The 14,182-nt window shown below is 31.5% G+C and overlaps 1 protein-coding gene across 3 annotated transcripts; it reads right to left on the bottom strand.

The window, feature by feature from the left end:
- Window positions 1-148: 148 nt before the first annotated feature.
- Window positions 149-14,124, bottom strand: LOC110992302. Of its 3 annotated transcripts, XM_045629808.1 has the most exons (10): window positions 13,742-14,124; window positions 13,496-13,631; window positions 12,214-12,397; window positions 11,708-12,026; window positions 11,260-11,423; window positions 10,452-10,574; window positions 9,987-10,089; window positions 9,440-9,614; window positions 995-8,802; window positions 581-729 (listed from the first exon to the last, which is right to left on the bottom strand). In XM_045629808.1, the coding sequence occupies exons 1-10, from the start codon at window positions 13,959-13,961 to the stop codon at window positions 710-712; spliced, it is 9,252 nt and encodes a 3,083-aa protein (XP_045485764.1). In that variant the 5' UTR covers window positions 13,962-14,124; the 3' UTR covers window positions 581-709. The 3 variants fall into 3 exon arrangements, with proteins under 3 accessions (XP_045485766.1, XP_045485764.1, XP_045485765.1); XM_045629810.1 differs by lacking the exon at window positions 995-8,802 and having other exon boundaries at window positions 149-729; window positions 13,742-14,096; XM_045629809.1 differs by lacking the exons at window positions 13,496-13,631; window positions 13,742-14,124 and having other exon boundaries at window positions 12,214-12,683.
- Between the last annotated feature and the right edge of the window lie 58 nt (window positions 14,125-14,182).

Here is a 14,182-nt window from a genome sequence, read left to right on the forward strand (position 1 = left end):
AGTTTTTTTAATTAGTCCCTAATATCCTATAAATATAAAGTCACGTATATGTATTTCATATATAATTTTGAAGATGGCAGGCTGGTTAATAGTTTAATCATTAGGTAAATAAAATAATTATCGACTTAAAAACATTTATTACATTACAATTGATATTTACATGATGACATAAAATTTTATTACAATCATAAATTGAATTATTTACACTTACATGACTCCTTGAAATATCACATCATAATAACTATTTCAGACTTTATTCAAAGAACATTAATTAAAAATCGAAATGTTAATATATAAATAACATAAAAGCAGACAAAGGAGCCATAACAAGGCTTAATTAGTTAAGTAAATTTAATTAACAACCTTTTGTTGATTAAAAAAAACAGAAAGAATCCTAACACTCCACAATCCAACAGAAGGACTGTTTTTTTATAATTGAACTAGTTGCTTAATAAAATTATAATTTTATTGAACAGAGGTTTCAAATATACACAAGCCTAATAAACTTTAAAGGATAGATGTTTTGAGTTGATAATTGTTATAAGAAGTATATTTTATTGGCCAAGAATACTCTCGAGCACCTCCGTTTCCATTTCTTCTTCAGAATCAATAAAATGTTTTGGTTCATAAGAAGGGTGATATATATCTAAATGGATATCGAGATAGTATGCATCCGTGAACGTTTCTGAGCATTGTGGACATTTCATTTCTAAACCTGGATTTGAAATTCTGAAAACAATTTTTTTATAAATACATTTAACACTTAAATATGTAAGAATCATTTCCGGTTTTAACACAGTACAGTACGTTAAAATAAAGTTTGTATGCTCAAACTAAGAAGCCCAATCGTTAAGAATTGATTCAAATGTTTGAGGGACGTCAGATTCCCCGACATTCTGGATATGAAAACTGGGATAAAAGTCTAAGCTTGATTGGCTACAATTATGGGTTGATTGGGTATCATAAGCAAAGTGGCTACAACTGGACTCAGTACCGTAATAAGTATTTTTGGTAATTAAATAACTGTCTATACATGGTGGTTCATAGACGTTAGACAACTGAGCATAATCCGATTTTAGTCTATTGTCATTAATTAGTTGCATTTCCTTGGATTCTAGATATTCGGAACTGGAATTGCATGAATCAGTATAAGTAAAAGATGTTTCTTTTGGCGAGCTGCAGGGATTATCCTTTGTATTGTAATAATTTTGATTTTGCACTACCAAATCCGATAGTAAAGTCACACCATTGTTTAAATTATTTTTATCTGGTATTGGAGTGACTACTCCATCAGTTTCTGTAGCTAAACTATCCGTATTACTAGGAAATTTATTAGTTTGGTTTGAAATTTCAATATTTAAAGTCGAGCATTTAAAGGATTCCATTGCAATATCAGATGTTACGCACGGCTGATTTAGATTCTGTTGTTCATTCAGATCAGTATTATCTTGTATCACATTAGTATCTTTCTCAGTAGTATCTTGGGGCTTTTCCTCGTCAATATTTATTACAGAAGTATTTGGATCTATAGTTATTTTATCTAACCCATAGACTGAATTTGTTAGTTTTGTAGTTTCATTATTTATTGAATTAGTGAAAGTAGGTAGTAAATTGGTTACAGCAGTAGTCGTAATAATATTTCCGCGTTCTCGGTGGCCTAGTTGCCATTCTGATTGATTCAGTGCACTATTTATATCATGTTGGGCAGTGGCAATAAGAACAGAATCGATATTTTTTGACAATTCAGATACAGCACATACATTCTGTGTCGATAATTGCAGTCCATCAATAACTTTATCTTCTGGTATCTCTGTTTGGCTTTTAACACCAGGATTCGTTTCAGCACTTGATAGGCTTGATAAAGAAGAAGCATTTTGAATTTGAGAATCTTTTAAAAATAATTCTGTATCACTTCTTTCATAGGATTTGGTACCGAAAGCCACCTTATTTATGTGGTCGTCGCAATCTAGGAAGTTAGGCACTGTAATTGTCTGACGAAGATCCAATAAAGATGTATTCGCACTGTCTAAAGAACTTTCATACAAGATATCCATATTTTTTAATTCATCATCTATTTCTTGGAAACTATCACTTTTAGTTTGAATATAGGTTGTATGTGTGCAGTTTTTAGATGAAATTTGATTATAATTTGTTGTACATTTAAAAGGCGCTCGTCTTTGTTTGTCTAGAGGGTCTTGGGGTTTGGACCAATTATTTAAGATAGCTTTAAAAGATTGTTCTTCCTTATTGGCTTGTGTAACATTAGTTATAAAAGGCCTTATGCTATTAATTTCGTGAGGTTTCATTAAGTGAGTATTTTTATCACATGGTTCTGCGTTTAAGGAGCAGACATTGCTTACTATTTCTTTGTCATAATACTGATCTACAGTGGACAACTCAGCATATACAGGTGACTGAGATTGCGAATCAGAGGAATTACTTTGGAAATCATCAACATTAACAGCTTCTAATCTAACATTTTCTGGTAGTTTTATTTTAGTATGAGGTGAATGCATATCTAATTTACTGTAACTATCCAAACTGGCGTTCCATGAGCCAGGACCAAAAGTTTCCACTGAAGATGTGTGGTTTGACACACACGAGACAACTTCTATTGCTCGTTGGGGCTCTTTATGAAATCCTATATCAATTAGTTTTACATTAGGATTAAGACGTTCACGAATAACTTTTAAGCGGCTGCTATCATTTTCCAAATCGGCCATAAGAATTGATAAGGTATTCAAAAAGAATTTTTTACATACACGAAAACGTTTACCATACACAGTAAAGAAAAATTTATGATTCCGTTTCATACGTGTTTCATTAATATCATGTAAACCTAAAATAGGATTAATAAGAAACACATGTTCGTTAAGATAAGAAGTCTGAGCGAGGACGTCCATCTTCCAAAAGTTTTCAAAAAGAACACGTCGCTGATCAAATCCTATAGCCTGTGTGCATTTATAGATACAATGTTGACATCCTGGTCTCAGGCTTCTAGTTACTTTATACCTAAATATAAACTTATATCCTTTACCAATAATCCTTTGCAATTTAAAATGATTTGATTTTTTCCGATAATGCTGTTTAAGATTTATTTTACCATCTATCAATGATTGGGATTGAGGATGAAACAACCCTTCAAAATCGATTTCTGGTGTATTTTCTAGCACACTAAATTTTAATGACATTTGACTAGAATTACTCTCATCAATGGAAATCTGCGATTCTAAAACATTCGGACTACTATGATAATAACAATAACTTTCGCCATTACCTGTGTTATTATATGTCAATGAATTCGTAATTGTTAAATGAGACAAATTTGTTTTAACATTTTGCTGTTGAATTATATCTTTGTTATCAATCTGTAGATTTGTATTAGTATAATCAAATATGGTGGAGCTGTTAAAGTCTTTCGCAATTTTAGGATCATTTTCATAACATACGTGTGTATCTGTATGAAAAGTGTGAGTCAAAGTTTGAATAGTTGTTTCTTCTCCAATAGTAGGCCTTGGACTAGCTCTATTGTAATTCTGTCGATCGTCATTAAGTGGATAAATAATATTTTGACCATTAGAATCCTCATGCTCAATTCGTGAATCACACAAGACTTCACAGAAAGCATCTGCATTTGTAATTTGCATATTAGATGATAACGGCAGTTTGTTTATAATATCGTTTTGCAAAGTACGTCCACTACTTTCATCACTAGACTTCAGCAAATTTTCATTAGATATATGGGGCAAGTGATTTTTAATTAGATCTTGTCTTATACTATGACAACTACTACCCTCATTATGTTCAATTTCACCCGCCATACTCTGTTCATTCTTACTTTCTTCATTGAACACATGTTTATCAGGTAATAGCATTATATGTCTTGCCATATCATTAGGTCTATTATCTTCGTTGGTACTTTGTGGGTTTGGATTAAGTAGAAGAGGCGGCTTGTTCTCCATTTCGTTTTGAAGATTAATAACCTCATTATACGGCACCAAATCTATTGTAGGTAAAAGGGGTAAGTGGTCGTCATTTATGTCTCGTGCACTGCCACTATGATAACTACTGTCTTCACTATGTTCAATTTCACCCGTCATACTTTGTTGATTCTCACTTTCTTCATTGGACAAATCTCCACCAGATAATCGTATTATGTTAATATGTGTATCATTACATCTACTATCTTCGTTGGTACATTGTGGGTTTGGATTAAGTACAAGAGGCGGCTTGTTCTCCATTTCGTTTTGAAGATTAATAACCTCATTATACGGCACCAAATCTATTGTAGGTAAAAGGGGTAAGTGGTCGTCATTTATGTCTCGTGCACTGCCACTATGATAACTACTGTCTTCACTATGTTCAATTTCACCCGTCATACTTTGTTGATTCTCACTTTCTTCATTGGACAAACCTCCACCAGATAATCGTATTATGTTATTTTGTGTATCATTACATCTACTATCTTCGTTGGTACATTGTGGGTTTGGATTAAGTACAAGAGGCGGCTTGTTCTCCATTTCGTGTTGAAGATTACTTCCCTCATTAGAGGGCGCAAAATGTTCTATAGGTAAAGGGGGTAAGTGATCGTCAATTATGTTCCTTGCAATGTCACTATGATAACTATTATCATCATAATGTTCAATTTCACCCGTCATACTCTGTTTATTCTCACTTTCTTCATTGGACAAATCTCCACCAGATAATCGTATTATGTTATTTTGTGTATCATTACATCTACTATCTTCGTTGGTACATTGTGGGTTTGGATTAAGTACAAGAGGCAGCTTGTTCTCCATTTGGTTTTGAAGATTAATAACCTCATTACACGGCACCAAATCTATTGTAGGTAAAAGGGGTAAGTGATCGTCATTTATGTCTCGTGCACTGTCACTATGATAACTACCGTGTTCATTATGGTTAATTTCACCCGTCATACTTTGTTGATTCTCAGTTTCTTCATTGGACAAATCTTTATCAGATAATCGCATTATGTGATTTTGTATATGTCTACTATCTTCGTTGGTACATTGTGGGTTTGGATTTAGTAGAAGAGGCAGCTTGTTCTCCATTTCGTTTTGAAGATTAATAACCTCATTACACGGCACCAAATTTATTGGAGGTAAAAGGGGTAAGTGTACGTCAATTAAGTCTCGTGCACTGTCACTATGATAACTACTATAATCATTATGTTCAATTTCACCCGTCATACTTTGTTGATTCTCACTTTCTTCATTGGACAAATCTCCACCAGATAATCGCATTATGTGATTTTGTGTATCATTACATCTACTATCAACGTTGGTATATTGTGGGTTTGGATTAAGTGAAAGAGGCAGCTTATTTACTTTTTCGTGTTGAAGATTACTTCCTTCATTAGAGGGCGCCAGATGTTCTATAGGTAAACAGGGTAAGTGATGGTCAATTATGTCCCGTGCACTGTCACTATGATAACTACTATAATCATTATGTTCAATTTCACCCGTCATACTTTGTTCATTCCTACTTTTTTCATTTGAGAAATCTTTACCAGATAATTGAATTATATGATTTGTCATATCATTACATTTACTATCTTCTTCGGTACATTGTGGATTTAGATTAACTAAAAGAGGTTTGGTCATCATTTGGTCTTGAAGATTGCTTCCCTCATTAGACGGCACCAAATCTTCTGCAGGTAAATGGGGAAAGTTATCGTCAATATTGTCTCGTGTATGACATTTACTAACTTGATATTTTGTAATTTTTGGAAGATTTAAAAGCGGCAGATGATCTTCAGTGGTGTTTTGTTTGTTACTTTTTACATATGATTTTGGCAAATCTTTGACAGATGAACAGTAATCATGGCCGTCGATATTATAACTACTACTATAATTATTAGTTATTTCAGAGTTTATATTATTGGAAAGATAGAGATTACTTTCAATTTCGTTCTGCAGAATACTTTGACTATTACTTTCCTCGTCAGAGGCCTGAAATTTTTCTATAACTAAAGGGAGAGTTTTTGTTTTTATCTCATCATGTAATAATGTTTGACAATTAGTATGTGCATTAGGAATCTGTTGATTTTCATTAGCCATTTCTGATTTTAGTTTATCGTGCAGAATACTTTGACAATTAATATCTTTGGCGGTCAAATCATCGAAAGGTGAATGAGAAAAATTAGTTTTTACTTCATTTTCTAGTAGACCTTGGCTGTTACTATCATTATTAGGGATGTCTAAATCTGTATCAATTCGGTGGGATAAGTTGTTCTTGTCTGACTGATAACTAGGAGATGGATCAACGATGTTTGAAAAATCAATGTTTTTCACCAATTGACTATGAGTTTGAGTTGAATTTGTACTTGATGTTTCTGGATTATTTGAAGAATGCAATTGAGTGTAAAATCCTATATCAATAAGTTTCACGTAAGGATTTGATCGAGAAAATGAAACTTTATCTGAAGTGCTAACGTTAATTGTTATGTTATTATATCTATATCGCTTCTTGATATTACTTGCTCCTGAAGCATATTCATTACTGCAAGTTGAGCTTTCAACTTTACTCTTTTTCGAACAAATTTTTAAATTAAGCTCCCTCATATTTTTATTGATTTCGGACCCTGTTTTATCAACTAATCTTCTGTGATCATTTTTCATACTACAATGGACATAAGGTGTGTCACCATTAGACACATTTGATTTTATATTACGATGGATGGAAGAAATAGAACACTTTTCGGCACCATAGTTACTCTGGGCTATATTGTTAGATTTCTTTATGACATCCAATTGTTTCGTATCTCCATTGCTATTTGTTTTGTTTTCTTTAAATAAATTAATAGAGGATACACATTCAGACAAAGTTTGTTTGTTGCAACAATCAAGTACCTTTGTGTCTTTTTTTCCTACGTTAAAATAATAGTCATCACAAGTCAATTTACACTTTTTGAATTCTTTTCTATAACTCAGCATTAAAATTGAAAATGTATCTTCGATAAATTTCCGACATACACGCACCGACTCATTAGAGTTAGGGAGAAAAAATCTGTTCCTGGGTAGTTTTCGTGGTATTTTCTTAACTACGTTGTCGTCGAGAAATTTACTTTGTGCACTAAGATCCATTTTCCAAAAATCTTTGAATTTATTATACCGCAGATGCGATGTAAAAATCTTCCTGCAACGAAATTTGCAATCCATCTTACAGCCACGTCTCATTTTTCGTGTACTTCTATACCTAAATATAAATTTATTATTAACTCCAACGAGTCTAGGTAAGGGCTGAAATGTTTGCGAATTAGTATCACAAGTAACAGAAGAAGGTAGTTCACGTGAAGACGCTTTTTTATCTTTACATATGTCACTGCCAATAACCTCATTCTCACAACCAACTATACTTTTAGAAAGTTTGGCAGTTTGCAGCTTAGAATTATTTTCAGAAATCTTTACATCTGTTGCTATCACATGTGATTTATTCTTAATTCTATGTTTTTCTATTTCGCGAGTTTCATTGGCAGGTAATTTGTTGAAATTTCTGAGATTCATTTCTTCGGTTCCGGTTTGTTTAATTAAGACATCAGAGCAATGTTCATTTACAATATTGCTTTTCAATGCACGTGTGGTCAAGGGTTTTTGGCATATGTAATTTATAGTCTTGTCACTAGATAAGCTAAGAGGTGTTGTAGATGCATTTTCGATGACGCGAGGCTCACTCATATTAAACAATGTTAAGGCTCTTGAAGCTATATCTGTTGTGTTCTTTTGAGGTATTTGACTGATGGATGTATTTATATTAACAGAAATTAGTTTATTAGTTGAGCCAACTATGCATGGTTTCTTGAAATTGTCAATGTCATTAGATTCATCTATAATGTTTATTATTTCATCATTAGCCACTGGATTCAGATGAGTGTTTGCAACATTTATTGGAAAAGAAGACTTAAATGCAACTTTAGATAATGTCTGAGTAGAACTCTTTGCAAAGTTTTCATCATTTTCAGTTTCATCAGGAAAATATTTGGATAGTATATCCAGACAAACAGACACATTGTCTGCATGAAACTCGTCGTCGTCATCATCAAAGTCTAAGCTGTCTATATTTTCCTCCTCTGTGATAGAATTTGATGCATTAAACAGGAGGAAACTAGATGATAATGATTTCTCATGAATGTCATTAATATCTGGATGTAATATTACATCTTTACTTGTATCAATTTCAGTGCTAAATTCAGAGTTTGATAAAATTAACTGATTTTCATTTTCCTTTGCCATTTGTTTTTCTACGCCATCTGCTCTTTTATGACTAGAAATCAATAACTCCTCCGAATCTAGTAGAAATTCATCCAATTCTTCAAAATCTTCATAGCTCGAAGTAGGATCAGAATCGTATAAATGACTACTTTTATTATTTTGTAAGATTGGACTTTCTAGACGTGTTATTTTAACGACAGGGTAGGACAATAATTTTCCAATTGCCTTAACTGAATGTTCCATTGAATTGAAGTCATCATCACTTTGGCTAGTAATATTGTGTTCCAAAACTGAAGATTCAATCAATTTACTTGATTTCTTTTGCAAATGCAAATCTGAGAGAAAATGTTTGTTATATTCCAGTAGTGTATCATCATATGACTCCAAGTCTGACAAACTACATAAATCATCATAGTTACATGACAAATCGTCACATATGGAGTCCTCCTTCTGAGTAATCACTGCCAACAAAGCTTGATAACACTCATCAATGTTCCCATGTTCCGAGTTTTGGGAAAATATTGTGAATTTTGTGATAACTTCAAGGATTCTCTGAGCTATGTTTGCCATTCTGGAACAAGAATCTTTTATGCAAAACCAATGCATACAACAATGAATAACATAATATGTAAGTTATTACTTATGATTAAAATTCACAATACATCCACTTCCATTATGAGTAAAAAAGATATCTTACAGCCATTCCTTGAATACTATTTTTTTAACATGATATCCAATTGCATTGAAGCCCTTCTATCCGTGAATAATTACAAATTAGTGTACCCGTTGTATTAAAACCGCAGCTCTGATTTTAGTAATGATATATAAAAATAATATATGCAATTAACATCATCTTCACATTACGATTTAAGGGTATACTTAGAGAGGATTTATACATAATCAAAAGGTTTTCTGTAGATTTCTGGTGGCTTAATTATATTGTAGTTTATAATATTTTTTTATATAATTTGGCCAAGTATGGGGCTGTAAATAAATAAATAAATGTCGATATATGTATTTACGAGATGTCAACTTGCAATTAGAAAAATCAGATGAAAAATCTTTACTCTGGTCAAACATTTGCATACAATTACATCTTGACATTTACAATTTGTTATGAACATATTTTTAGCATGAGTGATATATATTTGTCTTACAAAAACACTTATTTAATTTTCTACACCATTAAAATATTAAATATTGGTTACCTTTGAACGTCTTCAAGTTTGAGGACTTTTCCAACTTCACTATTTTTATGGGCCATGCAGCTTTGTCTATGCTGGGATAATTGGTCAAATGTCTCAAAGCTTGTATTGCAGCCGTAGCACACACACATATTATGACAAGTCTCATGGACCATAAGATCTGTAGATGTCTCAAATCCTAAAAATTATATTTAAATTTTAGAATGTATAGAACCTACTTGTCTAAATGGGCACTACTCAAACATTAGCCGTCAAGTTTTTTGCAAAAATGTATAGAAAAAATATTTAGTACCATGCTAAATGTGGGCTACATGTTGAATTGATAACTTCATATTTCACTTTTTGTTTTAAATAATATTGAGATTGAAAGCAGGTATCTGATTCTTGAAGATTGCCAGAAAATGTGTTAATCACATGTTTTATTTAAGTTTAAGTTTGATTATGAAGATTGAGACTAAATTAATCTAACATTAATGTATGATAATGTATCTAAATTTTGTTCTGCATTATTTTAGTAATAAAGAATTATTGTAATTTAACATTTACTTACTTCTTTTACAAATTTTACAAACATTCTTTAACAAACTTTCTTGTGCATCATCTATAGTTTTTCTTCTAAGAACTTTATAGGAATGTTGAGCAATTACATGGGCCTGAAAAGTTGATAAATCTTTTTAGTGTATTTAATTATGTCTAGTTGAAGCTGTCGAAGCTGGTCCAACAGTAATTGTAATAAAAAAAACACGATTTCAGATACAAATTGCACCTTGTAACAATACACATGTATCAGTAAAATATAATGCAAAGAGAAGAAAAATATAATGCAAGAGTCTGAAATGAGAAACATTTGTCAGAAGTTCCACTTCTGACAAATGTTTCTCATATCAGACAATCAATTTCCAAGATTTTTATATGTTAGTCAGTAAATATTAAGAAGGAAGATAGTATTATAAAAATACTCCTATATGAGTCATCTCCTATATGAAATATATTGTCTAGTTACATTTCTACTAACCTTGAGTCCTGTAAGACTTGAAAATGTTTTGCAACACAAAATGCAGTCTAATGGCAATTCACTAGCATTAGTCTCTGACTCGTCATCACTTACTGGTTCATCCTTAACGCTTACAACTAAGCACTGAAAACATGGAATTTTTTTATTCATTATGATATATTTGTCTTATTTATAGTCTGATTCTTTCTTTCTTTAATGTATTACAATTTAAAAAAAAATCCTACCATTTAGCTTAAACTTAACTTACACTAAGTAACAGTTTTTAGTATCTAAAATATAAGTAGTGAGTGATATATATATATATATATATAAGACACACTGACATAAAGTTTGTGTCTATTGTTAAAACCAATGTTTTAATTAAACCAATTTTCTTTAAATTACTGTTTTTCTTCAAAAAAGTTTTAAGGTCCTTTCCAGTACACAAACTTAAACTGAAGGATATGACCCTACGCTGTTTTAAAGTTAAAAAACCAATCTAGATGTTTTGATTTAAATCTGTTTAGAAAGTTTGCATAAAATCAAAATCAAAATTTCTTTATTCATATGCGGTAAACAAGTCCACTTATGGACGTCAAAAAAAAATTTTTTTGTAAAACATTCACTGCCAGTTCGCAAAAGGGTGTCGAACGGAACATATTTGGTTAAAATATTTATTTCAAAGTCGTTTTTTACTTTGATGCAGTTTATATGTCCGTCAGTGTATATATACTGACTATATATGTATATATACATATTTAAAGCTAAGTTTCACAACTTCTTACTTTTGCTAAGAAGTTTAATTTGTCTATTGAAATTTTATACTTACATTAGTATTAAATGAATCAGCCTTATCATGTTTATAATTCACAACGCCATTTGTTATTGGTTCTTCACTGGTCAAACCATTGATTTTACCATTTTGTTCAACATCCGGTAGGTATCCATTAATTTCAGCCATTTCTTTATTTAGCTGACCAAGAGATATTATACCTAGAATGAACAAAATATTTCATATAATCAAGATTCTCCTAACCTTATTACTGAACAGAAAATATTTTGTGCTTTAAATACATCTAAATGCATATTTTTCTCTTTAGTTTATTAATTTAAAAGTTTGTGTATGGTTTCAATAAAAATCCTAAGAAACTAAGTTATTAAAAAGAAACATAACTGTTAAAGATAATTAAAATCTTAAACAACAAAATCATATGATTATGATCTCTATAATCTATTGAAAAAAGTATACTGATGGAATTATTTTAATATCTTTTTACCATTTATATGTACAGATTGACTGGGCCAATCATCTGCTTCAATTTTAACATCAACATTAGAAAAATCTTCTTCATTAATTTGTTGGGTCTCCTCATCCGAAAATATTTCATCTTTAATCTGAACCTTGTCATAGGGTACATTTTTATCAACTTGTATAGGTTTAGGCCAGCTATCAGGTGTGTGTGGATTATTAACTCCTATTCGCAAACTAAGCACTTCATCTGCCTTTTTAACTATCTCAACAAACTGGCAAGCATTTTGCAGATGCGTATAGCAACTTTGACAGAGGATTTTAGAATGTGTGTCTGTCTGAGATATCTGTAATTTCATACAAAACTATATGGTAATAGTAAAGTTGCACCTAGGCTAGGTGGATTTGAAGAATATATTGAACTGTGGCATACCACTGTGCCTGTGCCTTCTAAATATTTTGTTTTTACTAAATGTTAGTAAATCACTTCAATCCAATCACTAAATCATAACAATCACCATGTGTATCACCTACCTGAACACATGCAAGTTTAGATAAGTCCTCGGCTGGAGTGTTTTCCATTCCGGCCCACGGTGGATCCCAACATTTAAACAAATTGTGTTGTTCTTTGTTTGAACATAACTGCAAGCAAGCCCGGCACTCAGCCAGGGAGTCGCTGTTACTTGCTCCATCCTTTAACATTTTCTTAAAAGGCACCCTATATAATTATTGCGAATTATATTTAATCATTCTACAACGATTTTGCTTATTTAAGAATTAAACTTGGTTGCAAGGGTCACATTATGAAGTAATACATTGTTGATAAAAATTTAAGAACTTCAGAAAAATAGAGAATAACTAGATACTTGGTAATTATTAATAATAATAAATCCCTATCGAATAAATAAAGTCTGTAGATTATGGACACAACAAACTATGAAGAATGATGGAGACATTAATCTATAGCAATTCGTATGGGCGGCATAAGGTAGTCTGTGACAGAAAAAGTCGTGACTCGTGGCGTCATAGAAAATAAATAGGCAGAGTGATGCTGCATCTTTTCTGCAGACAAACAGCTTTTACATTTACCGTGGGCGTGACTCAATATTGTTAATGAAATTAAATATCAACCTATTTTCATATAGCCTTGTTAGCTTACGACACATGCTATAGATCGTTCTTAACTATTATTTTGTTCAGTCATTTTGAAACTATATACTTGTGACCACTACATAAGTAGATAAATGTGATATATGCAAATTCTTGCATTTTTATTCATACTTATTTCGTCATTTTATAGAAAAAACAAAATCTTCAGTTCGATATTCGTACAGATAGATTATGCCTGCCGTAAAATACGCTTGTCTAAAACTTAAGATTGAATATGTGATTATGTAATCCAAAATTTATTTTATAAGTTTATCTTCTACGGTCTTAAATTGATATTTCATACGGTTCCAGATGATATTAATATGTTTTGCAAATAAAATATAAATTAATAGATTTTATAAGGACATATGAGTAAAAAATTGTTCTCTGTATTCATACCAAAAACAATAGAAACAAGACTACGAAGTTTGACAACAATATTTCTGAATATAATTATCAATTATGTAAACTTGGCTTAGTCTCGACACGGCTTCGACCGCCTTAAAATAACGTCTCGGAATCTCAGCCTAAATCAAGATTTATTAAGTAGTCTTGACCTTTAAAATGACTACGTTTTGGAAGGATTGAAGATTAAATACCGAATTAAAAAATAACCCATACATCTACATATTTACATAGTTGTGAATATACAAAGGATATTTTTTACCTTTCACGTTTATTTGGTCCTCTTAACTTATTATCTTCAATTTCGCGCAATTGCGTTGCACGTGGCCCACTAGACGATGATTTAACTGGTAAATTTTTTGAAGGTACAGCACCATTTTTCAAGCGTCTTTTCTTTGCTAAAACATTAACAAAATTATCTTTAATTTTTAATGTTAACTGTTCAAATTTAAGTTTTTAATACGGTAACATTGGTCTATCCATTTGAAATATAAAACATTGAAATTACCTGACATTGATAAAGTAAAGTCTTTTTTATCGAAATGTAAACTGCACACATATATATACTTAGTAGCTTGTCTGCGTATATCAAGAATATCAGACCATTGCTTTGCTAAATCTTTACTTTTCGGAAAGAGGAATAACGAAATCTCTCTAGAACAGGTTGATTTGCAATGAGGCACTGAACAATAACGATGTGATTTGTGTTTTTTAATCATTGTTTCCATGTCCAATTTTGTCCAAATTCACAAAGTAGAAAAACTTGTTAAAAATTATCGCGAAAAATATTATTTCAATGAATTTAGACAGATACGCTCGAGCCCTTTAAACTAGTACTAAATTCTACCACTGGCGTTTACTGTCCTCGTTACTTTATCCCACAGAATATAACTAAATAATTATAAGAAATTGTAGTGTATATAATCGACATGTCAGTAGAAAGAGGAAA

This window comes from Pieris rapae, chromosome 10, assembly GCF_905147795.1.
Source record: "Pieris rapae chromosome 10, ilPieRapa1.1, whole genome shotgun sequence".
Taxonomy (NCBI): Eukaryota; Metazoa; Arthropoda; class Insecta; order Lepidoptera; family Pieridae; genus Pieris; species Pieris rapae.

Coding starts and splice junctions, on each gene's coding strand:
- LOC110992302 (XM_045629808.1), bottom strand. CDS start 13,961: ATGGAAACAATGATTAAAAAACACAAATCACATCGTTATTGTTCAGTG. Junction 12,398..13,495: donor GGACCAAATAAACGTGAAAG/GTAAAAAATATC, acceptor ATAATTATATAG/GGTGCCTTTTAAGAAAATGT. Junction 9,615..9,986: donor TTGTAAAATTTGTAAAAGAA/GTAAGTAAATGT, acceptor TATAATTTTTAG/GATTTGAGACATCTACAGAT.